The 14,948-nt window shown below is 43.4% G+C and overlaps 1 protein-coding gene across 2 annotated transcripts; it reads left to right on the forward strand.

Annotated features, from left to right (window-relative positions):
- Window positions 1-2,636: 2,636 nt before the first annotated feature.
- GEM (GTP binding protein overexpressed in skeletal muscle) lies at window positions 2,637-11,593 on the forward strand. 2 transcript variants are annotated; one of them, XM_050892469.1, is made up of 5 exons: window positions 2,637-2,733; window positions 4,493-4,835; window positions 7,970-8,046; window positions 8,529-8,733; window positions 10,375-11,593. In XM_050892469.1, the coding sequence occupies exons 2-5, from the start codon at window positions 4,502-4,504 to the stop codon at window positions 10,650-10,652; spliced, it is 894 nt and encodes a 297-aa protein (XP_050748426.1). In that variant the 5' UTR covers window positions 2,637-2,733; window positions 4,493-4,501; the 3' UTR covers window positions 10,653-11,593. The 2 variants fall into 2 exon arrangements, with proteins under 2 accessions (XP_050748426.1, XP_050748427.1); XM_050892470.1 differs by lacking the exon at window positions 2,637-2,733 and adding an exon at window positions 2,739-2,800.
- Window positions 11,594-14,948: the final 3,355 nt, after the last annotated feature.

Raw genomic sequence — 14,948 nt, forward strand, 5'->3', positions numbered from 1 at the left:
CCCTATTGAGAAGGGCTCAGTTCATATATTTCATTAATCAACCTGCTGTTATCCCTTGCAAATAAGTACCAGGAGGCTGAAAATGCTGCACCTCTCCCCAGCTTTAAAAAAAAAGTAAGGAAAAGTTTTCCCCACAGATATAGTGATTGAAATTCATGAGTGCTGATGGCATTCCCTGAGGAACAAGAGCTCTTCATCACGTGGAGGCAGACAGTAGTACAGAACAGGACCTGGACAGTTAATTGTCCAGTTGGAAAACCAGAATAGGCTCAGAAGAGGCAGTACAAAGGAAAACACACATGCAAGATTCCCAAGTGCAAGAGCTTCATGCCACGGTTGGGACAACCCTTATGGATGGCTTTATAGAAGAGATATATTATGTGGTCACTGGAGAGCTGTGTTTTCTTTGTCTGCCTTGAATTTTATGAAGAGGATATGGAAGATGAAGTCTAGCAATTCCTAATCTAACATTAACCATAACTAAACACAAAGGCTTTTCTGACTTTGGTTTATTTTTGCTGTCTGTGCCTTCTACTATGATATATGTTAAACATTTGGGTGAGACGTTAGAGCCTACAGTTCTGCTGGGATCAATCTGGCCATAAATCTCTCCAGTCCTGCGGTGGATAGGTTTTGCTCTTTTACTCATGGTGACAAATTACAGACAACTTAAAGAGAGCTAAGTGAACCCGAGGTGCAGAGCACAGTACTCCAACCACCCACTCACCTTCTGATTTCCAGCATCTTTAAAGAAAATGAGCAACTTCAGTTGAGTATGCTGACAGCAAAAGTCTTTTTGCAAATCACTGGCCATGCCATAAACCTTCCTCGACGGAGATGTTGTTGCATTTTGTGCAGTAAGTATTAAAAGCCACTCTGTACATCCTACGCAGAGGGACGTGGCACTTCATGCTCTTTGGGATTATCACTCAGCAGCAGAGACTCAGAGCCTGATGTGTAAGGGACAGGTGAGGTGGAGATGCAGGACTTGGGGCCGGTTCAGCTGCTGCCAAGCACTGAAACACAGGCGAAGGAAAATCAGGACATATTTTTGCTCAATTCTCCCCTTGGTAAATCTGAATAATTTCCACATACATTGATGAGTGCATATTACCTTAGGAAAAGCTCCTGGCTCTTCAAACTTGAGGATGGACTCAGGAGGTCCCTGAAAATCCTCATGAAAGACACAGGAATGCAGTAAAGCCAAAGGGGAAACAAAGCAGGCAGATTTCAGTTGAAGAATTTCATAAAGGTCTGCTTTTTCAGGGGAAAAACAATCAATTTTACAGCAGAGGAATGTGAAATAAGTGCTAGGCTGCAACCATAGCAAGAGATGTTCTTTTCTGCATATCACTGCTCCCTTTAATAAAGGTACGTTGTCAGTTAAAGACTTGCTTGCCTGTAGCAAGAAGGGTGAGAAGAATGGGCTCATGAAAAAAATATTCTTTCCCCTGCTCAGAAACAAAGTTGTTCAGACTTCCTATGTGTGGGATAAGAATTAGTCACTCATCAGATTCAGGGGCTGGTAGAGTAACTAGGAGATTGTAAATATAAAGGAAAGCTGTAGGAGCTTGGTTTTGAGCTCATCATAGTTAATCCAGAGTCTGCATAATTGAGAGCTGACTGTAGAGTTTCCATATACTTTTATATAAGTTTTGGTACCCCTACCAAGTAGTTCTGTGGCAGTTTATTACTCTTCATTTGTTGATGAAGAAGTATTTTGCATACATTGTTAGAAGTGTCACCCGGCAGCACACATTACAGGTTTGGATTTTTTTTCCTTCTGGCAAAATTTCTTCTGCCAATGAGCTATGAGATTATAAAAATCTAAGGAGCAGACCCTGGGTTTGTGGCATGTACACTATATATTCATCTTTCCTGTGGACAGCATCAGCATTGTGCTACTCCGACTCTGTGCAGACTTTGTGTGTTCTGATGCATCTTTGCCACCATCCAGCTGGAGTAACACTGAATTTGTAGCTGGAAGTTTTTTCAAGCCCTTGCTAATAAAGGGTTGCACCAGAAGTGAGAGCTAATTGTGCAGTTCAGGAAACTGGGTGCAGTCACTTGGAGGCTGACAGAGAAAAATAGGATTGTATGTATCAGAGCTTTTTTTTTTAAAAACAAAAACCCAAAACAGAATAATATTCCTACTTCTAAGATAATTCCAAAATAACATTCAGATATTTTATTCCAAAGAAACATTTTGTCCAGCAGAGGGTTAAGTGTATTTTGCAGAGAGAGAACATAATACATTTACAGCATTTTATGCATTAATGAAACTTATGTCATTTTTTAAACATCATTAATTTTGATAAGGTTTGAATGAAAAACTGAGTGAGGCGAAATGGCAAGTATTATTTTGATTTTTTCCACTTTCCTGTTTTCATCATGCAAGAACCAAATGTGTTTGTTTTACTGGCAATATTAAGGCAATCATATGATTTTGAGTAAGCCTTTTGACATTGTTTGCAAGTTTTTGCTCTTCTGCCTGTCTGCTTCCTCCCAGCTGGGGGCTGGCTGTTGTATGGAAAGGCCAACCACGTCACGGAAAAGCCCTGTCTCTGATCAGATGGGCTTAATATAAACCAGGTTTGCTGAGAAAGAATTAAAGAGGCAGCTCCAAAGCAGGAGAGGATTTACTTCGGCAGAGCAGCTCAGCGTACCGCAGCCCACCAAGAGAGAAGGGCAGCGCGAGCAAAGGACCCGGCTGCCTGGAGGAGCCTGGCAGAAGTAAGGCAGCGTTGGGTCGGACGCAGACTTTTACTGTCGGTGCTAGAGACCCAGGCAGCTAAATGTGGTACGGGGTGTCAAAACCGGCTTGAACTTGGAACGCAGTGTGTGATAGGGACTCGTATGGCTTTGTTTAATGAAGGACGATAATTTGTTAGGGGCGAAATTGTAAAATGTTCATGTTTGTGACAGTTTAGTGAATGACTGTTTATTGCAGGTTGTGGGTTAGGCTCTGATGTTTGACTGAATTGGAGCTGGCTTTTCTCATCTGGTCTTTTCAGTGGGGAAACTGCAAGGAAAAAATGCATTTTAAAATTCAACCGCAGTAAATATTTCATTTTGTTTGTGAAGCAGCCTTTGCTTGGTGCGTGATTTCTAGTTTAGATATATTTCTTGCTGACAAAGTTAGTGTGACTAGGACCATGCTAATGATCTCATTTTGCCCCTATGTACTGCGCATCACAGAGAAAATATTGCGTATGTGTTAATAAGTTCAGATAGAGTGTGCTTTTTCTGTATATTTGTCCTATGTCCTGCTGTGCATTTATTCACAGAAGTTTTCAGACAGTCTTGTGTGAAGAGGAATAGCAATTTGTACATGTTGTTTAGATGCTTTGCTGTACTTTTTTCGTTCACCACCTATTATTCAGGTTTGAAAGCGGTCGGGTGCATTTTACAGACAACTATGCTATTTACTACTATGGAGAAGAGAGCCAAGAAACATCAGATATACAACAAAAAGCAAAACGTCTAAATAACTGTCACTTTGGGAAGTGGAATGCATCAAAGTAACTTTCCTAAAAATGGTAGCTGTTGGCCCGTGAGAATGACATCACTGTCCTCTGCCTCCAAGCAAGGCAAAACAGAGTTTATTGAGTAAAATGTAATTAAGAGCCATGCTTAGATAAGAAGAGTGAACCTATCTAGCTGATTGTGCAGTAAATGAAGTTGTTGATTTAATATCTGTAAATTTATGAGCTTTTTCTCCCAGCGCTACCTCCTGTAGCGGCTAGAACCTGTAACTCCTCAGAAAAGCTGTTGGACTTGACTGAGCCCCCCTTCTTACCAGCCAAAAAGCCACTGTCTGAAGCAGAGTCATTCTTTGTTTACCCAGCCGTAGACGAGACCCAAATCCACCCCATCATAGCAAGACTTGCTTGCGTGGCTCTTTTCTCATATCAGGGTTGTCTAAGGGTGCAGCGAGTGATGCCTTATTGCTTTCCCAAAAGGTTCAGCTCTTAACTGAGACAATGTGAAAGATGCTGTACACCCAGCTGCATTGGGGTTGGAGAAAACTGAGACTGGTGCCTCTGTTTGCCTCCAGTTAAGTACAAAGGATGGGAAGCAGTACCTGTAGGTGCTGCCTGTACCATAGGCTGCCTCTCAGCAGGGATGCAGATCCTGTGTAGGACACCTCTGGTGAACATTGCCCCTTCCTTCTCCTCCTGAGACACAGCAATGCCTTGCTCTCTCCAGGGCTGGGCTGCACCTAGCACAGTCATGAGCTTGTAAAGGCTAAACAAAGATAGGATTTAGCATGTGAGGGTGGTATCATCCCTAAGAAAAAGCCTCTGACTCACTAACTAGAAATATTTCTTTGTGTACCAGCAACTACAAAAGAGTGCAGAAAGTCTCATTTTTCTTTTGTTGTATACTAGATCCCTACAGAAGAGGTGCTGCCTTGAAGTTAATAAGAGAGCGTTAATGCATTTCTAAATGTTTTGTGGGTAACACTTGTGATTTCCCTGTTTCTCACTAGGGGTAAAAAATGACCCTCAACAACGTTACCATGCGTCGCACCCACAACAGCAGCCTGCAGCAGCAGCAGCAGCGATGGAGCATCCCTGCTGATGGAAAGAATCTGCTGATCCAGAAAGACTCCAACGAGTACAACCCGCAAAAGCGATACACCATCAGTCCTGATGAATATTACAGAAAGAGCTGGTCCTCGGAATCATCCGACTCCGTCATCTCCTCTGAGTCTGGCAGCAATTGCTACCGGGTGGTGCTGATCGGGGAGCACGGTGTAGGCAAGTCCTCGCTAGCCAACATCTTTGCAGGGGTGCATGACAGCATCGACAGTGACTGTGAGGTGCTGGGAGGTAGGTCGTTATGTCCTGGGGTGTTTGTGTTTGCTTGCAGTCAGCTCTGCCAGTAGTAATTGGCACAGAAAAACAGAGAGGCCATTTAATCAAAAATTGAGCTAACAAACATTTGGATCTGATGATCAAAACTGATTCAACTCATGCATCTCTCTTAAGAAAACAAGAAAGCAAAATAAGATGAGTAAGATACTCACCAACAATGATTGAAAGCCTCTGCAAGAGAGCAATTCAGATTCCCATGCTATTTCATTCCAAAATACCTGTTGGAAGCTGCCTCATTCCTGCCTGTGATGATGCTACACAAGAGGCTGGTTCAGCTTTCATGCTGGTCCAACATTTGTGTCACCACTGGCTCCACAGGGCTGAGTATTTCTATGGGGGAGAGAAAACAGCTGAAGGTCCTCATGGTCTACGAGAATGAAATGCTTAGAAATAATATATAAAGAAAAATAGAAAAGCCACTCCAGTCACCTCCAAAATATTTGACATTAGAAGTCATCTCAGCCTTTCTGTATAAACACATTGCCTCAGCATAGGTTGTATGGAGTTTGAGTAAAATATGTCACCTTGTTTCATGTTACTTGCACAGCATGGGATCCCCCAGGGGAGAAACAGAAAAAAGGTCCTTCAGCAGTGTAGGAAAATTCCTATTGCTCAAACAGAGGGAAAATGCACAAGCTGTAGGGTTTTCTTTGATGCTTCCCCCTTGCTATCCTCCTCTGCTTTGTTTAGGTTTGCAAAGCATTCTTTAATCCCAAAGATCAGATCATGCAGAAGGTGAAGCTGTGGCACCAAGTCCTGAGCTATATTGTATGCAAGATGTTGATGTGGAAGGGTTGTGCTGCAACAGAGATCTGCTGTGGCTCTAAGGATGCAGATGCTGTCACCTTTGGAGGACATGGAGGTTGCCGGCTGGTTTTGCTTGTCAGTATGCAGGAATTTCAGCATCTCTCCCATATCCCTTCCCTCTCCTGCCTGTACTCCCTTGGTGTGATGGTGCCAGTGCTAGTACAGAGTTTCTGGGCTTCTCTTCCAGCCTTCAGTGGAGCACAGGCAGGACAGCCTTTTGTGCCTTTAACTCTCCAGTTAGGAGAGGTTTTGCCCAGGATTTAATACAGCCCAGCATCAGGATGGTCAGACCCACATTTTCCTTGCTTGCTGTCACAGACTGCGGGCATAGATCCTTGTGCCTTTGGGGGATTTGAGGTTCCCCATGGTGCAGTCACTCTGAATCAGTTACTCAGGTGTGCTTTGTCTTCAGCTTCTACCACTGACCTTTCCCATATTCCCACCAGCTCCTCAGCCTGGAGTACCTCTGATAAAAGTTTTCCTAGTGCTGCATGAGCGAACTAGAGTAGGACCCTTGGGCAAGCAGTCAGAAAATGCAGCTGATTTGCTTTGCACACCCCTGTCAGACAGTTTTCTTCTCCTCCGTGCGAAGCCGTATGGTTTCCTCTTTCCTTCGCATTCCCAGCAATATTGCTTGGAGTGTAGCAGTGGCAGATTTTCAAGGCCAGCTCTGCTGAGGTATTGGAAAATTTGCTTTTTTAGTGTCAGCTTTGAAATAAGCATGAGATGAACTAATTGCTCACTTTCAGTGTGTTTTATATCCTATGGAAGTTCCTTAGGATTGACCAAGGTGCAAATCAGTGCTGAATATGACCCTTTGGGCATAATATTTTCAAGGAGTGTAATTACGTATTTGTAGCTTCTCCATGTGTAACAGAATGGAGAAGGAGTCCTCTGGATGTTGTCCTCTGGTGTAAATGGAGCTTGTTCCCACACAGATGCTTGGTCAGTTGAAGAAACTATTCTCCAAACTTTAGCTTGCAAAACTGGAAATTTTATTACAAGAGAGGATGGTTTCAGGGTAGCCAACTCACAGTGGGAATACCGCTGCTTTTATGGACAGGCTTTGCTACTGACTGTAAGATTAAGCTAACTCACGAACACGAATCTCATGCTATTGGGCCTGCAAGGGAAATGGCTCCTATTGATTAGCTCTGTCTTTTTAATCTCACCATTTTAAGCTGTGTCAAGCCTGGACTCTTTTTTATTTTATTTTAAATGTGTAATTTTTTTGGCTCATTCTTTTGCGTGGATGTAGATTCCTGGCTTTGAGGAAAGGCTGTGATTACAATTTAGGGGAAAGTTCACTCCGTTAACGCCCAGCAGAAGTTTTGAGGCAAGGGTTAAGACACAGTCCTATCTACAAGCGTGGCTGGGACAGACCCCTTAAACACTGCAGTGAGAAGGATGGTTTCCTCAGAAGCCCAAAACCTGGCATTTTTCACTGACCAGCAATGCAAGACTAGAGATGGGTCCAAACCCCATATTGCTCAGCCAAATGTCCCCAGGTTTGGGGGAAAGAAGGAAGATTAGTATTTGAAGCAGAAGCTAGACTGAGATTTCACAGCAAGGCTTGATCGAAATTATGAGTGGGAACAGCCCCCCCAGATCTAAGCAGAACTTTGTCACATGGCGTTTATAATCTAGGTAAGAAATTTTGTGGCCTCAGTACAAAATAACTGAACTTCTGTGGTTTGTTGATTCCGTTGCTTTTCGACATCAAAGTTAATGTGGGAAACTGTGAAATGGGAGAGAACTAGGATGCAGCAGAAGTCTCAGCCTCTCTAAAACTCAACAGCTCTTGTCTCACAAACCCTGTCCTCATTGCTTGGTAGGCTGTTAGCTGATTGCTCGCAGCAGCAGTGACTGTTCACCCGTAAACTGTCCCTGCTAAAGCGAAAGCAAATATTTTCCATTACCTCAGCCTCGCTGGATTCTGCTGCTCCCATGGGGCAAATGTTCAGCCTTTGGTTATTTCTTCCACTGGTTCTATTTTCTCTCTCCCACATAAGATAAAGAGACTATCAGCCAAAATAATGAAAATTTCGTTTCCTGATCTTTCAGCCTCCTTCATATATCATGGATAGTAGGACAACCAGTAATGAACAGAGGGCAGGTTCAGTGCTGATGGAAATGAGGAAAGAACTGAATGTGAGCCAGCGTAAGATTTGGCTCAATAACTTGAACTGTGGACAAATTATACATACTCAGCTACTTGTTTTTTGTAATGTACATGATGCCATGAAATAATATATTCCCAACGTTTCTGCTTTTCTTTCCAGAAGACACATATGAAAGAACCCTGATGGTGGATGGGGAAAGTGCAACCATTATACTGCTCGACATGTGGGATAATAAGGTACTTTTATTTGTTCTAGTCAAATGCTAAAAGAACAGTGCTTATGAGTGACTGCTAATATCAAAAGTAGGTATCTTTTGGGAAAGAAAGTAGATGTTTTCCATACTTCAGCATCAGGGAAAATATAGGATTAACCCCACCCCCACACCAAGCCAAGCATGCCTAACAGCTTTGTAGTGTAAGCCTGAGAAGCGCAAGCCTTCTTTATTTTTTTAATGATAAAACAAAACATTCAAGCCATTTTCCAGACCATGTTCATTCCAGTCTAAAGCCAGCACAATGAATTATTTGGGGCAAGTTTTGCCCTCCTTTGTGGTGAAGTATTCATACCATCACCACATTGGAATTACTTTTAGTATAACTGTGATTCAAACCATACCCATTACAGTTACAGCAGGAATGTATTTGGATTGTCTAATGTTATACTTTCTAAGTAAAATCTGCTTTGGGCATAACGATGTCTGACTGTTTCATTTGAACAGCGTGAGGGAGAATGGATTCGAGACCACTGCATGCAAGTGGGAGATGCATACTTGATTGTCTACTCCATCACAGACCGAGCAAGCTTTGAGAAGGCCTCCGAACTCAGAATACAGCTCCGCAGGGCACGCCAGAAAGAAGACATCCCCATTATTTTGGTTGGCAACAAAAGTGACCTTGTCAGGTGCCGTGAAGTTTCAGTGGCAGGTAAGGAAAATGGTGAGGGTAAAAACAATGTAAACATTACGAGTCATCTAGTAGCTTTTGAACGAAATGCAGAGCTCTGGCTGAGGGAGTACGCTGTGATCAGGACTGGGCAATAAAAGAGCAATAAAACAACAGAGGACTGGAACAGAGGGCTGAGGACTGGGAGGGGTCTGCCAGGTCCTTAAGCCTTCCTCGGTAATGCTGTTACATGTCAGATAATCCCTTTCCTAAATTTATTAAGTACCATCATAAAAGCAGCTTGAATTTCTTCCCTTCCAGATCCTAGTGTAAGACCACTGCAGTATGTGATTTCTCTGGTAGCTGGAAACCCTTTGGATTTCCAATACATGTTTATGCATAACGAGTTTATCCCCCTTTATTCTGCTGCCAAAGATTATCTCTTTTTTATAACCAGCTGGCTGTCCTCTCTGAGTTAAAATTCCCTCTCACCCTTTGTTTTGCTGGTCTGGGCAGGGACTGTGCAGCCTTTCAGGAGAGGTCTCCTTGCTGCCTTGCTTTGGGATGCTGAAACAGCCCTCCCTCTGCTGCACACAAATGAATAACCACTAAGCCCATAAACAGGAATAGAGAGACTGCTGGGAAAGCTGCTGCCGGCTCTCAAGGTGTGCAGTCAGTGAAGTCTCTTCTTGGAGAGTCTTCTCTGAGGCTTAGGTGACACAACATAACACACAACAATGCATTAGATGATCTCATCTTGGCCCATCAGAAACATAGATTCCTCTGCTCAGCATTTTCTTCTCTCTGCAGCTGTTCCGCTCTTCTGTTTCCCAGTTGATCTAGACTTTTTTTTCACTGAGGATGTGCACAGTTCCTCTGGCCCCCGTCACAGTTGCCCCAAGAGAAGAGGTTGAACTGAGGTAGCTCATCAGGAGCCCAGGGATGCCTATTTACCTTCTCATTCCTCTCTGTCCCACTTGAAAAATCTTTTGAAAGATGGCAGGTGCATTCATGTCACTGTAGTCATCCTGGTGATGAGTCCACAGCAAGCCAGAAGACAGAATAAATTGGCTTGTGGGTGAGAGACAGCTGTCACGTTTAGCTTAGGCTCATGTAATTAAGCATAAGAACTATGATTTCAGATGTACCTCTAAAGCCATAGGCATAGTTCTGCCTTTTTTAAAGGATTCTGTACATGTGTCTGTTCACACCAAAGCACCTACTGTCCCAAGACCCTGGTTTACACCCATGACCCATGGAGGAGGACTGGGCCCTGCCTCCTATGCTGTGCTGTGCACATGGAGGGTGCTGTCATCACCCTTTAAGGCGACTTGAGGGAGTCTGCACGTAAGATGACCAGGTGGTTTTGAGTCATGGCTGACCTCTCAGCCTTCGGTGTCTCAGCACGAGTCGGTCAGCCCCAGCTCCCTTCACAGCTGACAGCGGGGACTGGACTTTTCCAAGAGGGGATTCACCCTGCCCTGCTGGGCAGGGAGTGTGACACAGAGCAGATGAATCATGGGCTAGCAGGCAGCATCAGGTGATTAAAGACTTATCCGTGCCTATATTAGGCTTGAGGAATTCCCCCGGTGGCGCTGGCTCCCCGTACGCGGCAGCCTGCGGCTGCTTTGCCTCCCCCCTGCTCGTGATGCCTCGTGACATATCCACCTTGCAATTTTGCAGAGGGACGAGCCTGCGCTGTTGTGTTTGACTGCAAGTTCATTGAGACCTCAGCAGCCGTGCAGCACAACGTGAAAGAGCTGTTTGAAGGCATCGTGCGGCAAGTCCGGCTCCGGAGGGACAGCAAGGAAAAGAACGAGAAGCGGCTGGCATACCAGAAACGGAGAGAGAGCATCCCCAAGAAAGCCAGGCGGTTTTGGGGCAAAATAGTTGCCAGGAACAACAAGAACATGGCCTTCAAACTCAAGTCCAAGTCTTGCCATGACCTATCGGTACTTTAAGAACACTGGACTCTGCCAGAGCTTGTGGCATTTTGCGGACGTTATCTAACTATGTCGTGGGACAATCGATCAATCTATATTAGATTGGGCTATCAAAGTGACAGGTTCACAGTTGTGATTGTGGTGATATGTGCTGGCATAAGAACAGCACAATGCATGGAAATCTCTCTCTCTCTCTTTTTTTGTTGGTAGTTTTAAAAGAAAAGTATGGACCAGAATGACCCAAAGTTATGCTGGGAAGTGTTCTGGAATATACCCGTTGTTTCTCCTCTCACCTTTGGATAATAGTGTAAGAACCTTGAACCATCATGATTTGGGAAGTGAATACTACAATCTTTACTCTTTCTCCTTGTTATTATTATTTCTTTTTTAAAACTATATAAAGAATTGATGAACTGACTGCAGATTGGTCCTTTGCCAGTTGGCTGGTCAGGCTTGAGCACCCACAGCTGAAAAATCTGCATTTTCGTAGAATAGCCACCAAGACACTTTTTTTTTTTTTTATTTCAAGGATTGGTTTTAATGAGTTAACACATGTCTTACTTTGAAAATATTTAAAGGAAAAATCCTATAATCAAACAAATTTTCCTCTCATATTTTCATATTATGGGACTGTTTAAAAATTGTAGTAAAATTAAAGTGCAAGTTGTATCAAAGTGCATCAAGTGCAGGATGCCAAACCTGTATAGATCACCTGAGCTTTTTTAAGAAATCACATGGACTTCTTGTATCCAGCCTTGGCCTTTCTCTATGCCAGAGCTGTGCTGTATTTATTGTTGTGCAAAATAACAAGCATTGTAATGTTGAGGGGAAATGTATTTATTACCAAGTTTCTTAAAAGAATAATGTTAATTTTATTACTGTTTTCTATCTAATATCTTTTTTCAGATATGCAAGTTTTTACTTACGTACCTTGTAATAAAATAAATAAAATATATGACTGCCTTTGAGCCTCAGTGGGAAATCCCTAAGAATTTTTTCAAGTTGAGAAAATATTTTGAATGCTGGGTAAGATGATTGCTACATGACAAGTACAGCGAGGATTCCTTACATCTCTGAACACAGGCTACTTAGCAACCTAGGATCACAAAGCAAGAACTACCCACAGCCCCAAAGCTATGAGTGCACGGTATCTCTTATGTGCAAATGTGGTTGTGGTGACAGAGGTAAAAATAAATCATTCTTAAAAAAGGTATTTGGCCCTAAGCATGAAAACATTTTAGAAATGTAGATGAGTACCATTACCCCAATTTTGGAGACAAAAAGAAGTGAAATGCTACATTCAGGGACAGAAAGCAGGTAGCTGGCATGGTGTGCCCTAATCCTCAATTACTGTTGGGCATAATTGTGTTATTTTCCTCCTGACTATGCTGGTTTTTATGGGCACACCACAGGGTTTAAGGTAGAGGAACAGTCATTGCATTTTGCCCACAGATGGCTCAGAAAAGCCAAATCTCCAGCCTGGCAACTCATCTTCGTTGATTACGACGACAACAAAATACGACACTAGTAAGGTGAGAATTGGGTTCCCCATCTTTGGCTGCGCAGCTTTCATGCACCAAATGCTCTGGAAAGGAGTGAGCTTGCTGAGTGTTTGCCCAAAACTGCCTCTGCTGAGGGTATGACTTTTAGCAGTTCTCTAGGGGTAAAATATCATGTGGCAGGATGACTCTCTGCTTGTGCTGTATTCAGATCTCCCTGGAAGGGAATTCCTGATGTAGAATAAACAGTTGGCAAGAACAGAAAACAACATTTTGAATAGAGCACAGACAAGATCCCTGTCGCTGGATTTTGAATGGATGCTTTTGAGTTGTCAGCATGCAACTTAAGGTCGACCCAGAGCAGTCTAGAGAATGATACTCACTCCGATGATACCAGTTTTCAGAACTTTTAAACTCTCAGAACCTTTTCCCCATTCAAGAATGGAAACAAAATCGCACAAATTAAACACATTTTTAAGATTATTTTTAAGAACTGAAACACAGCCAGTACATTTCCTTAGTCTGTTCTATATCCGTCAAGCTATAGACGCAACAAATCTAAACCAAGCAGGTTTTGAAGAAATATGAAATGTCCATGTTTATCATACAGCCTTTAGGAGTAAAAGCCATCCACGTTCACAGCATCACTGAATGCATAGACGGTATCATAAAAATTTGGAGTTGCCTAGTAAGTTTTCATGCCCTGACTCATCTCCTTCCACTCCTTCCCAGGATAACAAAATTTCCTTCTAAAACATACAATTTTTCCCCAATGTAGTAGGCCCATTCCCCAGAGCTATCACAAGCTGCCACAAAGAGCCGTACAGGGGTCATGTGCAGCATGCTGTATCACCATGTTTTTCCCGTGGCCACGGAGAACAGACATCACTGCAAGTCTGTCTTCTGGGGCTGCTGCTGGACCAGGGCTGGTCGCTCTGAATAGCACAGCACTGCCTTTGGACCAAAACAATTTAAAGAGCTGCCTCCACCTTGCATGTCCCAGTTAACTGCACGCAGGCCTTCTTGGTCCACCATGTAGGCTCCTGGCTTGCCCTGAGTTTTCAGGGAGAGCTTAGAGGAAGCTGTGGGGTGAAGAACCACCAGCAGCAGCATCCCCTCCATGGAGTTGTTGCTTCAGTTTGCTCAGACACCCTCGGGGCGTGTTACTGTCTGACCTCTGGATGTGGAATGCGAGAGTTGGTGCTGAGCATCCACACTCTGCATGTTTCAGAGCTTTTCTTGCTTTGGACGTGGTCTAGCCTAGTCCACGTGGACTGAATGTCCACCTGGGACTGCAATGCCTGAGTTGCACTCCTGAAGGGCACCGTGAGTTTCACCTGAAAGGGACCCTGGTCATCTGCTGTGATCTGCATGGCTCCAGCGAGCTGGGCACAGAGGAAGGGCCAGGGCTTTCTTCTGCAGCTTATGAGATGAATCTGAGTCACGGTTTTAGCTGATCATCACCAGATTATCATCAAATACAGAAATGCTTACTATATATAACGACTAGTGTACCTGGAATGACTAATTAATACTAATTTAATCTGGAATGCTGACATTTCAAACCCTTAATATCCACAATCCCTCTGTTCATCTCAGATGTGAGTGTCCAAAACTGTGGAACAGATCAATCAGCAATTCTAATCACTGCTCTGGCTATTTATTAAGTCAAGGCTACAATGACAGACCCTAATGCGATAATTACAATGTCGGTCCCAGAGATCTGGCAGTAGCTATGGAATACGTGAGTCACAGCAGTGAGCGCACCAAGGCCAAAATGGCAAAACTCATGGAGTCCAAACAAAATAAAATAAATACAGCAAAAAAAAAAAGCCTAAGAACACACAAAATGCCAATTATAGTGTAATAGCTGTTATAAAAAGCTCTTTTTAGGAAGATAGATCAGATCAGCAAGAGGAATTAGGGGGCATGTCCAGCTTTAATTAATTTAATCATGACAGATTAACTGCAAGAAGAAAGGTTTACTTATGCTTTTGGACGAAACTACACTAAGGAATTATTCGTTATTATGCCACTACGTGGATTTGCAGGGTGCTACGTGCTTTTGGATTTGGGAGAATTATTGATAAAATTTAGTCAAGTAAAAGAAAGACATTTTCAATAAAATCAATGGATGCACTGTGGATTTAACTCTTACGTATACAAGCCTTTCAACATCGCCCGCTTGGAAAGCTTTAAAGACCATGACCAGAGTTACCTCTCTTGGGCTGTTTGGAGTTCAGATATAAATGGGAGAAAGGGCTCCTGACAGCAGCAGTCCTGGTGATGATAATGTGATCTACAGAGGGCTGCAGCAGAGGAAGGAAGCAGTTGATTTCTGTGCAGTATTGCCTCTACAATCAGCTACAGCTCTTCTTTCTCTCTGGGAAGGCTTTTTAGAGAAATCTGTGGCACCCAGAGAAGAGACGAGGTGCTAAGGAGTACTAACGCTGTTTGACTGGTGAGATCCCTGGACTAATAAATTCTTGAATCTCCAAAAGTGAACCCTGCAACTCATTCCTTGCAACACCTCTGAAGACTGCAGAGCTGAATGTATTACATAAATCATTCCTGTGTCTGGCCCACAAGCACAGGAGATAAAAGCCAGTGAGAGTTGTGGGGCTGGTCCTCCTCTGACTCTCTTTTCTGGCCTCACTAGAGACAATTGCTCAGTTAGGAGGGCAAATGCTGTGGCCTGTGGTGGTGTTCAGCACACCGCTGGTGTTTAACAGATGTGGCTTCCAGACGCACAAAATAATATTTAATGAGAACTGTCCACCTTGCCTGCAGTCCCTGTCAGTTCTGGTTCAGTGGG

Source organism: Gymnogyps californianus, chromosome 2, assembly GCF_018139145.2.
Source record: "Gymnogyps californianus isolate 813 chromosome 2, ASM1813914v2, whole genome shotgun sequence".
Taxonomy (NCBI): Eukaryota; Metazoa; Chordata; class Aves; order Accipitriformes; family Cathartidae; genus Gymnogyps; species Gymnogyps californianus.